A 22725-nucleotide genomic window follows, 5' to 3' on the forward strand; every position below is an offset into this window, starting at 1 on the left:
TATCTTACTTCAAAGCATATTTTGTTATTATTTTTGAAGTCTTAAATTGTATATTAGAGAGTCATTGACACTGAAATTTTTGACAGTTTCACACATTGAAGAAGTGTGTTAAAGAATTTCTCCTAGCTTCTAAAATGGAAGTCTGATTGTATTCTCAGACTTTGCATAGTATTCATAGCTGATATTTTAGTTTTATATGTATTTGATAAATATAGAATAAATGCTGGCTATGTTCAAAACCAAAGTATTGCTAGAAAACTTGAGGAGTTACAAAAATGGATAACTAAAGCTGGATTAAAACATTTTATTTACAAAATGATTATGATTCTCCACTCCAACTCCCATCTCAAGTACAATTCAAATGAAAACAGTATTGAAATAAACTACAACATAAGTGTAAGAAAATGCCATGGAGCTTTGATGTTTCTCATGCAGACTATGTTGACGCATGCTTGAAAATATTAAATGCTTTTCAGAAATGTGTTTTGGTGCTTTTGCTTCTCTGGTTCCCCAAGCACAAGCTTAGAATGCCTTTTGGATAATCCAGCACTGATCTTGCCTTCAAAGGAGTTTGCAGTCTCCTGGGAAAGAAACCTACACAACTGAAATAGAATGAAAAAGAGGGCAGGGTCCGAAATGCTGAGCTCTCACTGAACACAGAACTACCAGTCTGAAAATTCCAAATGCAAACATCGAACAGCACTATTATGATCAAACCTAAAAGTGCCATCTCTGGGGTATAGTTCATTTAGAGAATTGTATAAGGATCTGGGAGTTGGAGACCCAGCTGGTGGGAATTATTTATCATCACTAAAGATATTCAGGTATCAGTTGACTGTTTTCCATTTTAATTGTGTGTCAAAGGATACTAGGTCCTTCCCAGTCATGTGTTTCTTAGATCTAATAACCAGAATTCATTAGAATTATATAATTATAAATGATTTCTGACCTACGATGGCTTGACAATTTTTTGACTTTATGATGGTGCGAAACTGATGCGTATTTAGTATGCTCCTCAACTAATGATGGAATCGCATCCAGATAAACTCATCTTAAGTTGAAATGTGGGCTTATCTAGACATAACCCATCGTTAAGTTTAGGAGCATCTGTATTTGTTTTCTATGACCTATTTGGTTTTCTTCCAACCCAGTGGTGTTTTGGAGTTAGCATATACCAGCTCTCAAGAACCAACTGTTAAATTTTCACCAATTTTATGAGCTGGTTGTATATTATAGTCATTACTAAAAATTATATAAATTTACTAATTAAGAATAGGAAAATCAAAGGTCATAAATACTAAAAAGTCATTACTCCTTAATTTGTTATGTTTCACTGTTATCTGTATTTTTGAGATTAGTTATGTCTGCTGTATCTGTTTGGACATAATATATAATGGTTTGCTACTCTGCATCTCTTCCTGCCTTCATGTTCAGTGACATCTTATTGGTAGCTCGAAACTGGCCACAGTGGAAGAATTTATACCACCAGAATTGGCAATACTATGAGTTGGGGCTGGACTTACTGTTTTGTTGACTGTTTAGACTTAAGAGAAAATATTAATAATGCAGATTCATTACATGGTAAATAGCACCAAAAAATGAGTCTTCTTCCACCATCCCTAAGTTACTAACCATTTAGCAAAGAAGTCACTCACATAACTGACAAGTGAAATTCTGAAGTCTCCATTGTATCACTTTCAGCTTTGACTTTAACATAAACAAAAATGTCAACCAATATTCATGTTGGAACTAATCGTAAGTTTCATCCATTAGTGGCTTTGGAGTACAGCAGAAATTAACAAGTTTTCTGTGAGAATCAGGTGACTAATTTACAATACACAACATTGTATGTTTTATGATCTTTGTAAATTTTGTGTTTTGCATTCTTTATATCAGTAAAATTTAAATTTATATGTCTGGGGTGTGGTGGTGGCTAGGTCAGGCAAGGTTTGGTCCCAGCAGCTCCATGGCTGCTCTGCTCTGAGCACCTGGTATCTACTGTGCCTTTGAAAAAAAAAAGAAAAAAAATTATATTTGTATAAATGCATGATTCCTCACAGAGAGCTGGTTGTTAAGCACTTACCAGCACATATCATTTCTAATAATGAACAAGTCCAAATAAAGCCTACTATATAAAATTCAGATTTAAATAGGTTTATTTTATCTTCCTTTCCTTGTTCTTTTCCCCTCTTTTCCTCCTGTTCTTCCTATTTCTCGCTTTTAGTTCTTTTATGCTTAGTAATATATACTATATTAAACTGAATAAGCCAGAAAACACTGAAATTTCTTTACCTATTATTAGTCCATTTTCATTCTGCTATGAAGAAATACCTGAGACCGCATAATTTATAAAGAAAAAGGGGTTTATTGGACTTACAGTTCCACATGGCTGGGGAGGCCTCACAATCATGGCAGAAGGTGAAGGAGGAGCAGAGGCACATCTTACAGGGCGGCAGGCAAGGGCATGTGCAGGGGAATCGCCCTTTATAAAACCATCAGATCTCATGAGACTTATTGACTATCATGAGAACAGCATGGGAAAAACCTGCCCCCATGATTCAGTTACCTCCCACCTGGTCCCTCCCATGACACATGGGGATTATGGGAGCTACAGTTCAAGATGAGATTTGGGTGGAGACACAGCCAAACCATATTCCTATGTCGTTTCTAACCCTTGCAGTGACCCATCAGCAAACGTTATCATTCCCCACCCTGCAGATGAGAAAACTGAGGTTAAGCCTCTTTTCTGTTGTCACACATCTCATAAGTGCCAGGCATGATTGCCTCTTCCAGATCTATCTCTAAAGCCTCTGCTCTTTTCCAAATACCATACTGTTCTGAAGCTAGTTCTTATAAGCATATTAGGAAAAATAGATCTTATAGCAAAAGCTTTTTACTTTTAGAGCTATTTATCCCAAGAACTGTTTATTACACAGAAAATTACACTTTCACAAAACATCTTTTGTTATGCTTTGAGCGTATGTAAATGTTTTATACTTAATTTTATTTCTGTTCTTATAGCCTTGGTGGAGGACCAGATGATGCAAAAGAAATTATGAGACACAGTTTCTTCTCTGGAGTAAACTGGCAAGATGTATATGATAAAAAGGTAAGATTTCTTTATGGCATAGTGTGTATATATTTTGGCTGCACTGCTAAAATGAATTTATAGCAAAAATATTTTAAGTGAATAAAAGTTAATGATGTAATGATACTTTCCATTTTACCGACATTTCAGTGATTATTGAACTTCTGTGCACAAAATTTTACTCATGATTTTGACTCCCCAAATGCCTCTTGAGATTTTGCTCAACATGATCACAGAATTTATTTTTCTATTTTTCCCATAATAATTTGTTTGCCTCTCATTATTTCTTTAATTTTAGTAAAGATACCAAGTGTTAATTTTTCTTTAAGAAAACTAGTTAAAATTTTTAAATTTGCCCTTATGTCTTTAATTTTAAAGTGAACACTTCAGATTCATTTATACAAATCCTTGTTTTAAAAGGAATTTAAAGAAATTTGTTTTTAATATTTAATGAAGGTAGTAAACACAGTGTCTTATTTTGGACTTCTCTGTCATTTGCAACAGAACTTTATTGCCCACAAAATTAATACTGCTAGGCCAGGCATGGTGGCTCATGCCTGTAATCCCAGCACTTTGGGAGGCTGAGGTGGGAGGATCACTTGAGGCTAGGAGTTTGAGACCAGCATGGGCAACACAGTGAGACCCCATCTCTACAAGAAAAAGAAAAAATCAGCTGGGCGTGGTGGCGCACTCCTAAGAAGGCTGCTAAGGCAGGCAGGAGAATCGCTTGAGCACAGGAGGTTGAGGCGCAGTGAGCTGTGATTACACCACTGTACTCCAGCCTGGATGATAGAGTGAGACCCAATCTCTTAAAAAAAAAAAAAAAAAGAAACCACTACTAATTATATATGTTTAGTTTTATTGTGATCTGCTGATTACTTTTTATTTATTTATTTATTTATTTATTTATTTTTTGAGGCAAGGTCTCTGTTGGCCAGGCTGGAGTGCAGTGGCACAGCACGATCACAGCTCAGCAGCCTCTACCTCCCCAGGCTCAAGTATCCTCTCACCTCAGCCTACCAAGTAGCTCGGACTGCAGGCATGAGCCACCATACCTGCCTAAGTTTTTGGTACTTTTTGTAGGTTTTGCCATGTTTCCCAGTATGGTACTGAATTCCTGGGCTCAAACAATCCTCTCTCCTTGGCCTCCCAAGGTGCTGGGATTACAGACGTGAGCCACTGCAGCCACCCTTCTTGTTCTTAGCACTGCAATTTTTGCTTAAGTTCAGCAGCAGGAAATTATGATGTCTGTCCCCCCCTCCCCCTGCTTTTTTTTTTTTTTTTTTTTCACTACCTCAGATATTGTTAGTACAGACAGGGATTTTGATACTTTGATTTTCAGATGCTTGTATAAAATGTTTACTATGAAATGTTTTTCATTCAATAATTTACTCCGAATTTTTCTGTAATTATTTTTAGTTCATCCATTTCAGTTTATTCCAGCATTTCATATTTTTCTCTGAAACATTTATTAGTCAACAACATTTATTTGGGGTCTGTTATGTGCCAAGTGTTCTTCTCTGTTAAGCCTTAAGGTAAAGATAGAATTATGTCATATGAATTAGATGAGTTAGGAGGAAGTAACACAAGCACTTCATGTCTGTATTATGTTATTGGTTACTGGGAGTATGGTGATTTTCTGTTTCTTGTAACTAGGAATTTAAAATAGGTGCATCATATTAGACACCTCTACTCGATTCAACTCACATATCTTGAGTTTCTACTATGTATAAAGTACCATGTTAAGTACTGAATCCTTCACAACCTTTATGAGAAGCACTTGAGCATTCCTAAATGTTTATTCACTTCTTACAGACAATTTTATATCCACTTAGTATCACTGAGGATGTTCCTTATGAGTTGCATGCATATATAGGAATGCCTCTAATGAGCTGTGTACTGTTTCCATCGTGTCAGTACACTACAAAAGAACCTGGAAGGGAGAAGGGCTTGCTGTGTCTCCCAGAAATCATGCATGGTTTTATTTTTAATAAATAGCTAATAATAAGCTACAACCAAATATCATCCCTTCTAGACACCCTCTTCTAGGAGGACTTACTCCAAAAAAAAGAAGAGGAAAAGAACCATTTCTTTAAGAGACAATGGTTGAGGTACCAATGTGGCCCTGTAAATTCAAGGAAGGGCCAAAATATGGACCTTTTTAGTCCTGTGAGGAAATAAGATTTGCTACAAAGTTTCCTTATCTCAGTGTTCAGCTATTCATGTTGAATAAGAGTTTGGCCCCACCTGGAGAAAGCTCTGAGAGCCCAACCAGTATACCAGTAAGGAAGCAAGGCCTGTCCTATCTCAGCTCCACTGGGTTAGACATGCCCAGTGTAAAGGTGATAGTAAGACAGCCAGGAGCTACCATGTGGGAATGGAATTAGGGGAGCCAGCAGCTCTGGCAGGGAGGAGGAGCTGCCTAAACACCTTCTGATGACATATGTAGATAAATTCGTTCAAGTTGTTATAATTATTTTTTTTAATGGGTGCCACTTAATTTGAGCAAAGGTGTTAAATATCTTGCATAAAGAAGCACAACCCAAAATGACTGTTTCTGTAAACAATAGATTGGTCGTGGATTGGTGCCATCTACAGGCTTACTCACGGTGTCCTGTGTGACCCGCGAGGCTCTGGTGTTCTCTGCCGCCCCATACATACTTGAAGGAGCAACTTTATTATAGCAGCACTTTTAAATTTGAGTTTCTTTCTAAAAGGAAAATGTGATTGAGTCTATTTGGGTTTGTATCATATCACAGATGAACATGAAATTAATTTTGAGAACCAGCCTGGGGGTTAGTAGCTGTTTTAATGAATTCAGTTAAAATTTCAGTGTTTTAGTGTAAATTACTAAATAATTTATAAAATAAAACATTTTAATGGAGTCCTCATATCTTTAAAATGTGTAATTTATTGCAAAAGTCAATTCATTCCTAAGATCAGGGATTATTGTTACATTTTTATTAAGTTTTGATAAATTTATTCTTAATTTATTATCACATAATTATTGGTTATTTTTCTACTTATTGCTGCACATCGAGAGGTGATGGCACATCTAGAGATTCTGGCATCTGTTGAGGAGATCTGAATCTCTTTCTAGGCAAAGTAAAAAGTGAAAGTAATCTTAATTACAAGTAGCATGATGCACCACTCTAAAGAGCACAGTATCAAAACATGAAAGAACAAAGTTGGATCCTGGTCCTGGATTTGCTTCTTGCTTTCTTTGTGGAAATGGACAGGTCATTTACTCATGCAAAAGATATGATCCTTTAAGTACCTTCAAGCTTTTAAGATTCGCTAGCAGGGTGTTTTATAGCATGAATTTATCTAGATTAATGTCTATATAGATTTCTACGTAAATTTTACACTCTGTCAGTCTGCTAAGATTTTGTGTGAGATTGTGTTGAATCTGTAGATAAATTTAGGAAGAGCTGACATCTTAACAATGAGTCTTCAGATCCATGAATGCAATTTATTTCTCCATTTATTTAGGTGGTCTTTAATTTCTCACAGTAATGTTTTGTAATTTTCAATGTTTAAGTCTTACACAAATTTTGTTAGGTTTATCCTTAGGTGTGTTTCATGTCTTCCAAGGGAAATGATATTTAAAATTTCATTTTCACTTTGTTTTACTGCCAGTATATAGAAATACAGTTGGTTTTTTCATATTGACCTTTTCTCCTGCAGGCTTGCAAGAATTAGTTGTAGTAACCTTTTTTGTAGATTACTTACAATTCTCTGCACAGACAATCATATCTTCTGTAAATAAAGTTTTACTTCATTTCTAATCTGTATGCATTTTCTTTCTTCTTTTGCCTTGCTGTATTGGCTAAGACCTTCATTATAATGTTGAATAGTGGTAAGAGTGAGCATCCTGACTTTGTTTCTAGTCTTAGGGAGAAAACCACCTTTTACCATTAAATATGATGTTAATGAGCACATCTAGCAGCCAGATCTGGGTTTCTAACTATTATTCTCCAATAAAAGGAACCAAGGCTCCTTGAGGACGCGACTGATTTCAGCACTAGTATAGGGGGAGAAAAAAAGATGAGCGTGGAGAATTTTATGGTGTCAGAAAGTAAGGAGGGAGCCTTAAAAAAAAAAGGCAAGACCTAGAAAACAGCCCAAGCTGAAGGGTCCTGTGGCAGAAGCTGAAACAATTTCAGTAATAAAGTAAATATAGTGTTAGTTTATGATCCAAAGGATGAAATATGTAATCATGAGTCTATATTGCATAAATAAGTGATTGATTGTCTAAATAAAGTGTTGAGAGGGACATGTCTTCCTTACAGATGAATTCCAATTAATGTAAAAGAGGTGAGTAGAGTAGAAAATCACCATTAGAACTCCAGAGTGAAAATTGCTCATTCAGAATTCACCTATGATTATTAAAATTAGTAAGCAAAAGTTTAGGAAAGAGGATATTTCCATACTCTCAAGATATCTCCCTGTGAACATTTATCATTTACAAAGGTAAAATGACTAACTTTACAGTGGAGAGATCTGGAAAACACAGTTTTAACCAAGTGATCACGGTTAACATCACCAGTAAGTAAGATGTTGACCTCATGGAACCCATGATAAGATGCTCTGAGAAGGGCACAGTACTTTTGAAGTGCTCTCCTCCAAGATGCATAACCTCAGTATAATCATGAGGAAACCTGAAGAACTCACATGGAGGGACATTCCTCGAAATACCTGGCCTGATAACTTTAAAAGTGTCAGCCCCATGATAGGCAAAGAATGATGATGGAACACTCATAGATTGGAGAGACTAAAGTGGCATGATGACTTAACTGCAATGTGGGATCCTGGGTTGGGTCCTGGACTAGGCAGGGGCATTGGTAGAAAAACTGGTGAAATTGAAATAAAGTTGGTAGTTCAGTTAATAGTATTGCACTGATGTTAATTTCTTTGTTTTGATATTCATACTATGGTTATACAAGATACTAACAGAGGAAGGTGGGTAAAGGGCATATGGTAACTATGTGTACTATATTTTTGTAAGTCTTCTCTAAGTCCAGAATTATTTGAATATGTTATAAAAACATGATGTTATAATATAGGTGTTTTATGCCTCCTTTATCAGATTGAGGAAGTTCTAGTCCTAGGTTACTGAGAGTTTTTAAAATCATGAATGGGTATTGAATTTTATTAAAGCTTTTTCTGCACTTACTGCAATGATCATATGGCTTTTCTCTTTTATGTTCTGTTAAAATGGTGAATTAACATTGATTTTCCAAAGTTGAGTGAACCTTGCATTCCTGTTGAAAAAACCACTTGTTCATGATGTGTTATTATATATTGCTAGCGTTGGTACATTGTATTTCTAAGGATATTTGCATCCTGAAATCCTGAGTGATATTACTATGTCATCTTCTTTTCCTAAAATGTCTTTGTATAATTTTCACTTCAGGATCATGTTTGCTTTTTAAAAACAAAAGGGGAAGTACTCCTCCTTTCTCTTTAATTTTATTGAATTGTTTGTATGGGATTTGTATTATTTATTAATGAAAAATTAATGAAGCTCTCCCTAGACCTGGAGTTTTGTCTTTGTTGGTAAGTTTTTCACTGTGAATTCAATTTATTTAATAGTTACAGGGCTGTTGTGGTTATCTGTTGTTACTCAGATGAATTTTGCTCTTTGTGTCTTTCAAGGAATTTATCATCTAAGTTAAGTTTCTCTCTAAGGACTGTTAGTCATGCTTTGCACATTTTGATGTGCTGTGTTTTCATTTCAAAGGAGTTTTAATTCCCCTTGTGATTCCTTCTTAAGGGTTATTTGTAAGTGTGTTGATTAATTTCCAAATATATGGATTTTTCAGATATCTTTCTGTTACTGATTCCTAGCTTAATTCTCTTGTGGTTGGAGAACATATTTTATATGATTTTAATTGTTTTACACTTTAAAATTAGATTTGTTTTATGGCCCAGAAAATGGCTTATGTTGCTGTATGTTCTATATACACTTGAAAGAATCTATACATTGACCCTTGAACAATGTGGGAGTTACGGGCACCATGCTCAAAAACCCAGTAACTTTTGACTCCCTAGAAACTTAACTACTAGTAGCCCACTGTTGACGAAGCCTTAATGAACAGTTGATTAACACATATTTTGTATGTTATTTGTATTATATACTGTATTTTTATAATATAGTAAGCTACAGGAAGGGAAATATTATTAATAAAATCATAAGGAAGAGAAAATATATTTACTATTCATGAAGTGGAAGTGGATTATCGTAAAGGTCTTCCTCCTCGTTGTCTTCATGTTAAGTAGGCTGAGGAGGAGGAGGAAGAGGAGGGATTGGACTTGGCTGTCTCAAGAGGTGGCAGATGCAGAAGAAAATCCGGGTGTACGTGGGCCCATGCAATTCAATCTCATGTTGTTCAAGGGTCAACTGTATTCTGCTTTTATTGCATAAATTGTTCTAGCAGTGTTCATTAGGTCAAGACAGCTGGTAGTATTGTTTATGTCTTCTATATTCTTACCGATTTTCTGCCTACTTGTTCTATTGGTTTCTGAAAAAGATAGTTGATGTCGTCAACTATAATCGTGGACTTTATCTTTTAGGTTTTGCCTCATGTGTTTTGAAGCCTCATTGTTAGTTGCATACATATTTAGATTAAGGATTGTTTTCTTGGTGAATTTACCTCATCTTTTTTTCTTTTTCTTTTTTTTTTTTTAAGAGATGGGGTCTTGCTATTTTGTCCAGGCTGTATTTGAACTCCCGGGCTCAAGCAGTCCTCTTGCCTCAGGCTTTTGAGTAGCTGGGATTGCAAGCATACATCACTGCGCTCATCATTACCTCATTATCATTAGGAAATGTTCTTCTGTATAGATGGCAGCAATATTTGTTTTGAAATCTACTTCATCTGATATTAATATAAGTACTCCACCTTTCTTTTGCTTTTGTGTAATATATCTTTTCCCATCATTATACCTTTAACCTATGCCAATTATATTTAAGTGGATATTCTTTTAGACAGCATATAGTCAATTCTTGTTTTTTTGTTATTCATTAGAAAATACGACTTAATGTAATGGGTAGCCCATTTTCATTTAATGCACTTAATGACATAGTTGGGTTTAAATATACAATCTTGCTGTTTGTTTTTTTTTTTTCTTTGTTCCTTTTTTTCTCTTTGTCTGCCTTCTTTTGGATTTGTTGAATATTTTATGGTTCCATTTTATCACTGCTATTGTCTTCTTGTATGTCTGTTTTATTGTTTGGAGGTTGTTTCTAGAGTTTGCAGTACACATGTTTAACTTAGTCTACCTTGAGTCATAACCAATTCTCATACAACAGCATATTTCTGTTTCCTCCATCTATTCTTTAGGCTATTATTTTCTTACAGTTTACTTTCACATATGTTAATAAACACCACAATACATGGTAATGGTAATTAGATTTTGCTTTAGATAATTATATTTTAAAGTGGTTGAAAATGCTACACATTAACCATTATTAGCACTCTCCATTCCTTTACATAGACCATGCTTCTACCTGCCATCATTGTTTTCTTGATTATAAGGCTCCTTTAACTCCACTTCCACCTCCCTGGGTTTGGAAAAATTCATGGAAAAATGTGTTGGAAGGAATACAGGATTGGGAAATGAAGGAAATGGGACATTTCAGAATGGGAAAACAATGTGAGAAAAAAAAGTAACAAGAGAAGTGAATGAAGATATGCTGACTGGAGGAACTGGGAATCTGTGGTGGATAGAATCTGGATGTAAACAGCGGACAGGTGGCCTGTGAATACACTGCGGCTTCTTGAAAGTCGACCTCGTATGTTTGCTTGATCCACTTAACAGAACTGTAGATGCTGAAGTAAGGAAATGACACGCAGCAATTGGATTTTTTCAAGTTTTGTTGGAATAGACTCTTACGGAGAAGAGCCTGGAAAAGGGAATCTCATTAAGAGACTACTGCAGTAATACAGTGTTAAGTGACAGAGCTCTTACTAAAGCAGAACATAGGCAACAAAGGGAAAGGAAGTGTGAATTCCATAGAAATTATCAAGAAATTGAGGACTCCTATTTTAGTCTGATAATACTGGGGGAAATACTGGGAGAAAGTTTAAGGAAGAGGATTATAGCTGGTTTTTGGTAATTAATTTCAGGTAGAATTGTCTAATGGCTAGAAATATAGCACTAACTTCTGGGAGTGAAAATGGAAATAAATATGTCTGGAAATTCAGAGTTTAATTAGAGCTGTGGAAATGATTAAGGAGGAGAGGGCTAAGGAAATGGATAGGAGGGAGGGAAGCAGTGAGAATGTGGAAGGTTGGGATTGAGTGCTGGAAAATATTCATGGTCAATAATGGAAGTTGGTTTGAGGACACATTTTTGCAAGGTGTATCAAGATCATTTGTGAAGCATCGTGCCAGAGTTGAAGTGGAACTTTCCTGAGTTGTGACTTTCTACTTTCTGGTTGAGATATTCAGCCTGAAGAGTTCGGTGATTGATGGCAGTTACGCAGAGGTTAATGATTGTAAGCTACTGCTTTTTTACAAGTGAAGCAAGGCCAGAGGAGTAGAACAGATGCACCAGCGGAAGAGAGATGAAAGGCTGAAAATAGGTTTCTATTTGATACTTCCCTTATCACACTCAAATAATGGCCCACTTTTAAACTTGGGGTCAAAGAAAGATGTGTTCCAAATACCTGCTAGACATTCTGATGGCTAAGCCTTACAATTAGTGTCTTCTTTTGGTCATGAGGCATTGTACTTAGGATATAAAAACACAAACAGCTGTCAAAACCAGTGTTATTTCTGGCATAAAATGTATACAGTTAAAGCTTTAAAAGCCTTCAAATTGGGTTAGGAAATAGAACTAGATGTTCCTTACAAAAAATCTCACCTAGAATAAAATTACACAGCAAACTGGAAAAAATAAGAATGAGGAAAAGCTTAATCATCAAATGACACAAAAAGTAAACAGAGGCAACAATAATAATTTGAGGCTAAGTAGATTTCAGATATTGAATGTGATAAGTAGATCATTTGTAGCATAAATGAGAAACACATTTATTTGCACCAAATAACAGCATCTATATGCACAAAACAAACACTATTAAAAATGCAAGAATTAACTCAAGGTGGATTGGAGACATAAATGTAAGACCTGAAACCATAAAAAATTCTAGAAGAAAACCTATGAAAAATTCTTCCGGAGATTGACCTAGGCAAAGAATGTGTGACTTAAGTCCCCAAAAGCAAATACAGTAAAAACAAAAATAAATAAATGGGTCTTAATTAAACTCACAAGCTTCTGCACAGCAAAAGAAATCATCAACAAAGTAAATAGACAACTTACAGTTTGGGAGGAAATATTTGCAAACTTTACTTCTGAAAAAGGGCTAATACCCAGAATCTATAAAGAACTCAAATCAGCAAGAAAAAATTCAAGTAATTCCATTAAAAAGTGGGCAAACAACATGAATACACATTTCTCAAAAGAAAATATGTGCAAATGGCCAACAAACATGGGAAAAAATGTTCAACATCACAAATCATCAGGAAACTACCAAATAAAACCACAGTGAGATATCATTTTACCCCAATCAGAATGGTCATTTTTAAAAAGTCAAAAAACAATAGATGTTAATGTAGATGCGGTAAAAAGGGAATGCTTACATGCTGTTGGTGGGAATGTAAATTAGTACAACCTCTATGGAAAACAGTATGGAGATTTCTCAAAGAACTACTAGTAGATGTACCATTCGATCCAGGAATTCCACTAGTAGGTATCTACACAAAGGAAAGGAAGTCATTCTATACAAAAGGATACATATACTCATATGTATGTTTATTGCAGCACAATTCACAATTGCAAAGATAGGGAATCAACCTAAGTCCTCATCAGCCAATGAGTGGATAAAGTAAATGGGATGCGCACACACACAGACACACCTTGGAATATCACTAGCCATAAAAAAGAACAAAATAATGTATTTTGCAGCATTTAGATGGAACTGAAGGCCATTATCCTAAGTCGGGTAACTCAGGAACAGAAAATCAAATACTGCATGTTCTCACTTAGAAGTTGGAGCTAAGCTATGGGTATGCAGAGGTCTACAGAGTAGTAGAGTGGACACTGGAGACTCAGAGTGAGGGGAGGATGGAAGAGGGAGGTGAGGGATGAAAAGTCACCTGTTGGGTACAACGTACACTATTTGGGTGATGGGTACATTAAAGCCCAGAGTTGACCATTATACAATTCATCCATGTAACCAAAAACCACTGTACCCCTAAAGCTATTGAAATTTTTAAAATATATTTAAAATTTTAAAATATATTTTAAAAATATTTTAAAATATATTTAAAATTTTAAAATATATTTTAAAAATATTTTAAAATTTTAAATATATTTTAAAATACATTTTAAATTTTTAAAATATTTTTAAAATATATTTAAAAATTTATATTTTAAAATATATTTAAAATTTTAAATATATTTTAAAATATATTTTAAAATTTTTAATTTTATATTTTAAAATTTATGCAAGGGAGCTGATAGAAATACACTTACTTAACATGTCTAGAGGTTTATCAGTTCATTGATATTTACAAAGATCTGGCTTTTGCTTTTGTTAGTTTTTCTCCATTGATTTTCTGTTCTCTGTTTCATTGATTTCTGCTCTAATTTTAATTATATCTTTTCTTCTCCTTACTTTGGATTTAATTTGCTCTTTTTCTAGTTTTGTAACCTGAAAGCTTAGATTATTTGTTTTCAATCTTTTCTAATTTGTGCATTCAATGCTATAAATTTTCCTCTAAGCATTATTTTAACTGTATCTCACAACTTTTGATGTTTTATTTTCATTTAGTTACAAATAGTTTTAAGTTGTATTGAATTATTTAATATGTGTGTTGTTTAGAAATGTGTTGTTTAGTCTACAGGTATTTTGGAGCTTTCCAGCTATCTTTCTGTTACTGATTTCCAGTTTAATTTCATTGTGGTCTGAGAGCATACTTTTATATGATTTTTAAAAATTTGTTAAAGGTGCATTTTATGGCCCAGAACATGGTCTGTCATGATGAATGTTCTGTGTGAGAAGAGAAGAGTTACGTATTCTGCTTTTCTTGGATAAAATATTCCATAATGTTGATATTAAATCCAGTTGATTGATGGTGCTGTTTAGTTCAGTTATGTCCTTAACTGACTGGGGGGACATGTTGATGTGTCCAACTGTAATAGTAGAGTCATCTGTTTCTCCTTCCAGTTCTATCAGTTTTTGCCTCACGTATTTTGATTCTGTTGCTAGACACATACTCATTAAGGACTGTTATGTTTTCTTGGAGAATTGGCCCAGGTATCATTATGTAATGCCCCTCCTTATCTCTGATAGTTTTCCTTGCCCTACTTTGTCTTAAATTAATATAGCTCCTCTCACTTTCTTTAAATTACTATGAGCATGCCTATCTTTTTTCCATCCCTTTACTTTTAATCTATCAGTGTCTTTATATTTAAAGTGGGTTTCTTGTAGACCATATAGTTAGATCTTGTTTTTTTTATCTACTCTGACAGTCTCTTGTCTTTTAGCTGATGTCTTTAGACCACTGACATTAAAAATGATAATTGATACAGTTGGATTTCTTACAGGTTTTTTTGTTTTTGTTTTTGTTTTTGTTTTTGGAAACGGAGTCTCGCTCTGTTGCCCAGGCTGGAGTGCAGTGGCACAATCTCGGCTCACTGCAAGCTCTGCCTCCCGGCTTCACACTATTCTCCTGCCTCAGCCTCCCCAGTAGCTGGGACTACAGGCGCCCACCACCACGCCCGGCTAATTTTTTGTATTTTTAGTAGAGATGGGGTTTCACCATGTTAGCCAGGATGGTCTCGATCTCCTGACCTCGCCCTCCCAAAGTGCTGGGATTACAGGCGTGAGCCACTGCGCCCGGCCTTCTTACAGTTTTTTATTCATTGCCCTTGCTGTTTCTTTGTGTGTGTGTATCCCATTTTTATTCTGCCTTCTCTGGTTTAATTGAGCATTGTATAAGGCAACATTTTTCCCTCTCATAACATATTAATTGAATAAATTATGCTTTTTTAACTTTTTTTAACTGCCAGCCCTTGAGTTTGAAGTATACACTTATAACTAATTCAAGTCCTCTTTTAAATAGCACCATATCATTTCACAGATAGTACAATTGCCATAGGTACTTTGCTCTTGTGTAGAATATTCTATAAATGTCAGTGATAGAATTGGCTAATAGTGTTAAGTCTTCTGCATCTTTACTGATAGCTTAATGGCTTGCTTTTATCAGTTACTAAGAGAGAAGTGAAACCTTCAACTATAATTATGGCGTTGGCTATTTCTGTTTATAGTTCTATCAGTTTTGACATTTTTTTAGTTCCATGTGTAGATGCACCCAAATTGTAGTATTGTTATATCTTTTTGGTAGTTTTACCTCTTCATTATTTTGGTTAACCAATTTATTGGTGTAAAGATTACAACGGAAATAAATGAAATCAATAATTGAAAAGCAATAGAGAATAATGACCGAAACCGAAAGTTGGTTATTTGAAAAATCAACAAAACTGACAAAACTTTAAATGGATTGACTAAGGAGGAAAAAGAGAGAAATGAAATACTGAATCAGAAATGAAAAAAGATATTACTCCTGACTTTAGAGAAATAGAAAGGGTTATAAGATGATACTCTAAAGAACTGTATGCCACCAAGTTGAGTAACCTAGATGAAATGGACACATTCCTGGAAATACACAAATCACCAAAATGACTTAAGAATAAATTGAAAATCCAAATAGACCCCGTAACTCTTAAAGAAATAAAATCACTAATCACAAACCTCCCACCAAAGAAAAGCCCAGGGCCAGATGGCTTTACTGGGGAAGTCTACCCAACACTTAAAGAAAAATTAATGCCAGTCCTTCTCAAACTCTTCCAAAAATTTGAAGAACACTCTCTCACTTGCTCTATGAAGGGAGCATTATCCTGATGTCAAAACTAGAGGCATTATAAGAAAAGAAAACTACAGACCAATGTCCCTAATGAATACAGATGCAAAATTTCTTAACAATACTAGCAAACCATTCAGCAGTATAATTAAAGGATTGTACACCTTAACCAAGTAGATTTATTCCAGGAATGCAAGGATGTTCAACGTATAGAAATTAATCAGTGTAATGTCCCACATTAATAGAATGAAGGAGAAAACCTGCATGATCATTTCAACTGATGGGCAGCATTTGACAAAATTCACTCCTTTATGATAAAAACACTAAAAAAAAAAAAAACTAGGAATAGAAGGAAACTGCCACAACATTATAAAGGTCATATATGAAAAATTCTTGGAAAGACTGTCCTTTAAGGGATCATTTCTATAGTTTGGAAAACCCTCAGCTCACATTATATTCAATGGTGAAAGACTGAAAGTTTTTCCCCTGAGATAAGGAAGAAAACAAAGATACCACTTTCAACACTTCTGTTAACGTGACACTGGAAGCTGTAGCCAGAGGAGTTAAATAAGAGAAATAAAAAGCAATCAAATTTGCAAGGAAGAAATAAAACTACCCCTACTAATAGGTGACATGATCTTATATGTAGAAAACCCTAAAACATACACACACACGTGCCACACTTGTGCTTAGAACTAATACATTCAGTAAAGTTGCAGGATGCAAAAGCAAGCTAGAAAATACATTGTATTTCTATATACTAGCTATCAACAATGTAAAATTGATCTTAAGAAGATCAATTTCATTTAAAATAGCATCAAAAAATGTCTTAGGAATAGATTTAACCAAGGAGGCACAAGACTTATACACTACCGACTACAAAACATTGCTGAAAGAAAGAAAAGAAGACATAAATGAATGGAAAGACATCTCATGTTTATATATTGGATATTTAATTTAAGATGAGAGTACTCAAAGTGATAATACAGATTCAGTGCAGTTTTTTCTTATTCTTATGGTAGAATACTATTCAAGAATAAAAAGCAACTCAAATTTATAAGTATCAATATTGATAAATCTCAAAAAACAAACACAGAAAAACAAATTACTGAGGATATTTACAGAATACCATACTAGAAAAACTGAAAATGCACCATAAAAAGCATTGTATTTATGACCAAATATATATATGGGAGAAAAGTATAAAAACTTGCATGCAAATGATATGAAGTAACTTCAGGACAATATTTGTTTGAATCATAGGTGATTGCCATTCTCACAGGTTAAAATGGTTGAACATTTCCAGGTGCAGTGACTCATTCCTGTGATCCCAGCATTTTGGGAGGCCAAGGTAGGAGAATTCCTTGAGTCCAGGAGTTCAAGACCAATGGCAAAACCCCACCTTTACCAAAAATAACAAAAAATTAGCCGGGCATGGTGGTGCACGACTGTAGTCTCAGCTACTCAGGAGGCTGAGGTGGGAGGATCATTTGAGCCCAGGAGATCAAGGCTGCAATGAGCTGTGATCACACTACTGCTCTCCAAGCTTGGGTGACAGAACGAGGCCTCATCTCAAAAGATAGAGAGAGGGATGGACAGATAGAGATAGATAGAATGGTTGAACATTAATGAGTAGGAAGAAGTAGGTATTTAGCAGTAACTATTTTACCTCTGAAAAAAACAGATGTTTGAAAATACATATAGTACAATGTTAACATCCGTTAGACTTGGTTATCTTATTTTCTATTCTTAATGCTTAAACTAGTTCTTTTTTTATTTTCAATTCAAGTGTAAGTTAAAAGAAATAGAACACCAAGCTTAGGCTACTCAAGAAAATTGAAGAGTAGTAACGACCCCTTTGTCATTTCTGATTGTGTTTATTTGGATCATCTCTCTTTTTCTGTTATTCTAGCTAGCAGTCTATTTTGTTAATTCTTTCAAAAAACCAACTCCTGGATTTGTTCATCTTTTGTACTTTTTCTGCATTTCAGTTTCCTTCAATTCCGCTCTGATTTTGGTTATTTCTTGCCTTCTGCTAGCTTTGGGGTTGCTTTGCTCTTGTTTCTCTAGCTCTTCTAGTTGTGATGTTACATTGTTAATTTGAGATCTTTCTAACTTTTTATGTGGGCGTTTAGTGCTATAAACTTCCTTCTTAACACTGCCTTAGCTGTGTCCCAGAGATTCTGGTATGTTGTATCTTTGTTCTCATTTGTTTCAAAGAATTTCTTGGTTTCTACCTTAATTTCATTATTTACCTAAAAGTAATTCAGGAACACGTTGTTTAATGTCCATGTAATTATATGGTTTTGAGAGAGTTTCTTAGTATTGATTTCTGTTTTTATTGTGCTGTGGTCTGAGAGTGTGGTTGGTATGATTTCAGGTTTTTAAAAATTTGCTGAAGTTAAACCATCCATGTTTGCAGACAGTATGGTTCTATATACCTAAACAACCCGATTTTCTCGGCCCAAAAGCTCTACAGTCCAATAAACAACCTAACAAAAATTGACAAATTAACATAAGCAATATCTCAGGATACAAAATCAATGTACAAAAATCAGGATTCCTATGCAAACAACAACATCTAAGCTGAGAGCAAAATCAAGAATGCAATCCTATTCACAATAGCCACAAAAAGAATAAAATACCTAGGAATACAGCTAACCAGGGAAGTGAAAGATCTTTACAATGAGAACTACATAACACTGGTCAGAGAAATCAGAGATGACACAAACAAATGGAAAAACATTCCATGCTCATGGTTAGGAAGAATCAATATTGTTGAAATGGCCATACTGCCCACAGCAGTTTACAGATTCAGTGCTATTCTTATTCAAACTACCAAGGACAGTCTTCACAAAATTAGGAAAAAAAAACAAACTATTTTTAAATCCATGTGGACCCGAAAAAGAACCCGAATAGCCAAGGCAATACTAAGCAAAAAGAACAAAGCCAGAGACATTACATTACGCAACTTTGAACTATACTGCAGGCTATAGTAACCAAAACAGCATGGTAATGGTACAAAAACAGACACATAGACCAATGGGACAGAATAAATAGCCCGGAAATGTCACACAGTTACAGACATCTGATCTCTGACAAAGTCAACAGTAAGAAGCAATAGGGAAAGGACTCCCTCTTCAATAAATGATATTGCGATAACTGGCTAGCCATATGCAGAGAAGGTGGAAACTGGACCCCTTTCTTACTCCATATACAAAAATCAACTCGAGATAGATTAAAGACTTAAATGTAAAACCTAAAATTATAAAAAATACCATATAAGATAACCTAGGAAATACCATTCTGAACATAGACCTTGGCAAAGACTTCATGACAAAGACTCCAAAAGCCATTGCAACAAAAACAAAACTTGACCTAATTAAAGAGCTTCTGCACAGCAAAAGAGACTATCAGCAGAGTAAACAGACCTCTGCAGAATGGGAGAAAATATTTGCAAACTATGCATCTGACAAAGGTCTAATATTCAGAATCTATAAGGAATTTAAACAAATTTACAAAAAAAAAAAAAAAGCTCCATTACAAAGTGGGCAAGGGACATGGACAGACACTTCCCAAAAGAAGACATACATGTGGCCAACAGGCATATGAAAATATGCCTAACATCACTAATCATTAGAGAAATGTAAATTAAAACCACTGTGAGATACCATCTCACACCAGTCAGAATGGCCCTCATTACAAAGTCAAAAAATAACAGATGCTGGCAAGATTGTGAGAAATGGGAACACTTATACACTGCTGGTGCAAATGCAAATTAGCTCATCCACTGTGGAAAGCAGTTTGGCAATATCTCAACTCAAAGCAGAATTACCATTTGACTCAGCAGTCCCATTATTGGAATGTAAATTCTTCTGCCATAAAGACACATGCACACATATGTTCATTACAACACTGTTCATAATAGCAAAGACATGGAATCAACCTAAATGCCCATCAATTACAGATTGGATAAAGAATGTAGTACAGATATACCATGGAATACTATGCAGTCATCAAAAAGAACAAGATCATGTCCTTTGCAGCAAAATGGATGGAGCTGGAGGCCATAAGCCTAAGCAAACTAACACAGGAACAGAAAACAAAATCCCGCATATTCTCACTTACAAGTGGGAGCTAAACATTGAGTACGTATCAACACAAAGAGAGGAAGAGCAGACACCAAGGCCTACTTGAGGGTGGAGGGCAGGAGGAAGGTGAAGATCAAAAAACGACCTACCAGGTACTGTGCTTATTATCTGGGTGATGGAATGACTTGTACACCAAACCCCCCCATGACATGCAGTTTTCCTGTATAACAAACCTACGTGTGTGCCACTCAACCTAAAATTTAAAAAATAGAGAAAATTGAAGAGTTAAGAAAGGAGCAGTAGCTAAAGGGAGCATGTAGAATGGGTGATATTTATTTCATACACTCAGGAATGATCCAAAAGGGAGTGTGAAATTGGAGCTACATAGAAACAAGTAATATTTAAGATAAAAACATACAGATAGTAAGATGTAAAGTGAGTAAATACAGAAAAAAATGTAAGATCTCTGAAGCATAGCTAACCTATAGAAAGGAGGTGGGATACCCTTGTAGTGACATCAATTGGAAAGAAGTAAGACGCCCACCAGAGCAGATGTGTTTATAAGCATTTAGGCAGAAAGTTATGGTAGTTTCTGACTGAAGGCCTCAAATTCTCTCTCTCTCTCTCTCTCTCTCTCTCTCTGTGTGTGTGTGTGTGTGTGTGTGTGTGTGTGTGTGTGTTTTAAGAGATGGAGTCTTGCTGTAATGCCCAGGTTGGAGTGCAGTGGCACGATCACAGCTCGCTGCAGCCTCGAATTCCTGGCCTTAAGGGATCCTCCCGAATAGCTGGGACTACAGGTATAAGTCCCACCATCTTTATGGCAGAAGTTCTGCCTTCTTATTAAGAGTGAGAAGAATGTTTTATGGTTGATATTAGAAGTTTTAAGACAGTGACTGTCACATGTAGGGATAGGCTCAGAGGGAGCTAGAGAGAAACCCAAGTAGGGACCTATAAAGAGGTACCAATTGCTGGAGGGCCCAGCTGAGGTTGAAAATCCCAAAGCCCAATTTTATGCTGACTGCTAAAGCCTTGTTCCTCGAAAGAAAAAATTATAATGATTATAAAACATAATTATATAAGTATTATATAAAGCACAACTTAGAAAAGATTTAAGAGGTATTCTAGGAAGATTGATTTAGAATGTTTGGATTATTTTGAAATGGATCTTAATACTTATTGCATTCCTACTTATCTTTCAGAGATTTCCTTCAGAAAAGAAAAAATCTTGCCTCTAGAGAGTAATTTAGGTACTTTATAGTTTATTTTGGTCACTTGGTTGATACTCATTTCAATAGGATGGCAACTGATTAAATAAGTAATATTTTTATCTATCATGTGCAAGGCACAGAGAGGCCTCGATGAAATAATGTCTCCTCTGAAAGGGCCTAAGTGAATCTTCCAGACCTTACTATATTAATTTTAAGTGTTTCGGTTTATTCATTAAACATCTGTGTTTCTGTTTGAAGATTAATCTTCATATCTGTCCCAGATTCTAAGTTAGGACTCTTAGTATTTATTATTTTCTTACGTATTTGCTGTTTCCAGTGTTATTCTTTTGTTAATTTTTTATTGAGATAATTCACCCTTTAAAGTATACACTTCCATGGTTTTTAGGGTCTTGACAGACTTATGCAACCATCACTGCTGTCTAATTTCAGAACACTTTCATTTCTTCATTTTTTTTCTTAAAGATCCATGTTTTCTTCTGGAATAATTCCTGTTCAGTCTAAATTTTTTTTTTTTTTTTTTTTTTTTTTTTTTTTTTTTTTTTTTTTACCATTTTTTGTAGTGCAGCTGGCAAAAAATTTGTTTTCTTTTATGGGGTGATGTCTTTATTTTGCCTTCATTCTTAAAGGATATTTTTACTGAATATAAAATTGTGGGTTGATAGTTTAGTGAGTACATATTTAAATATTTCTTCCTTGCAAGTTATGTGGTATATTTCACTGGCTGTTTTCAAGATATTTTTGTTTGTGTGATGGCTTTGTAATATGTCAGTTGACTAGACTGAGCCACATTTCCCAGGATTCCTTTTGCTATTTAAGATTCTCATGGGAGATTTGGAGGATAGACGTGACGGAACAGCCATTTTGTAGCTCATTCATGTTGTCTGCTAGACCATCTTATTGGTACGTAGCAGTGGTCAGGCCTGCATCAGCTCCACCTCCTCCTGCATCCTGTTAGCCTTTGAGCCTACTTCTGGGCTGGAGTGTGTGTTTAGCTCCATGATGAAAGTCCCAGCTTTTGCAGGATATCCACACCAGCAAGGTCAGGCGGTACGAATTAACACGGGTTTCAGTCTATCCTCCTGGGCTCCAGCTTGTGCTTCTAGATTCCATTTCATCTTTCCTCTCCTGGCTTTGCTTGCATCTTCGCTTCTCAACTTACTGTCCTATGGACATCAAGCCCCAGCAGTGAACTTGGAGACAACAGCCTTATAGAGACAACATAAGTAGCTCCCACAATCAGGTAAATTCAATTACCTGTAATCTCTTTACACACACACAGAGTAGTTCTGCTTCTCTCATGGAACCGTGACAGACTGGTTTTAAGCCTTTTGACTATAATGTGTTTAGGTGAGGTTTTCTATTTATTCTGCTTGGAGTTGCCTGAGCTT

General features: G+C 35.3%; 1 protein-coding gene across 4 annotated transcripts in view; it reads left to right on the forward strand.

Annotated features, from left to right (window-relative positions):
* The window catches only part of AKT3 (AKT serine/threonine kinase 3), a 352958-nt gene that overhangs the window by 305700 nt on the left and 24533 nt on the right, over positions 1–22725 (forward strand). For all 4 annotated transcript variants that reach the window (XM_055096538.2, XM_057299372.2, XM_055096511.2 and 1 more), the window contains one exon: positions 3022–3109. In XM_055096538.2, the coding sequence (XP_054952513.1) occupies positions 3022–3109 (88 nt within the window). The remainder of the gene's footprint in view (positions 1–3021; positions 3110–22725) is intronic.

The sequence above is a fragment of the Pan paniscus genome, chromosome 1 (assembly GCF_029289425.2).
Source record: "Pan paniscus chromosome 1, NHGRI_mPanPan1-v2.0_pri, whole genome shotgun sequence".
Classification (NCBI taxonomy): Eukaryota; Metazoa; Chordata; class Mammalia; order Primates; family Hominidae; genus Pan; species Pan paniscus.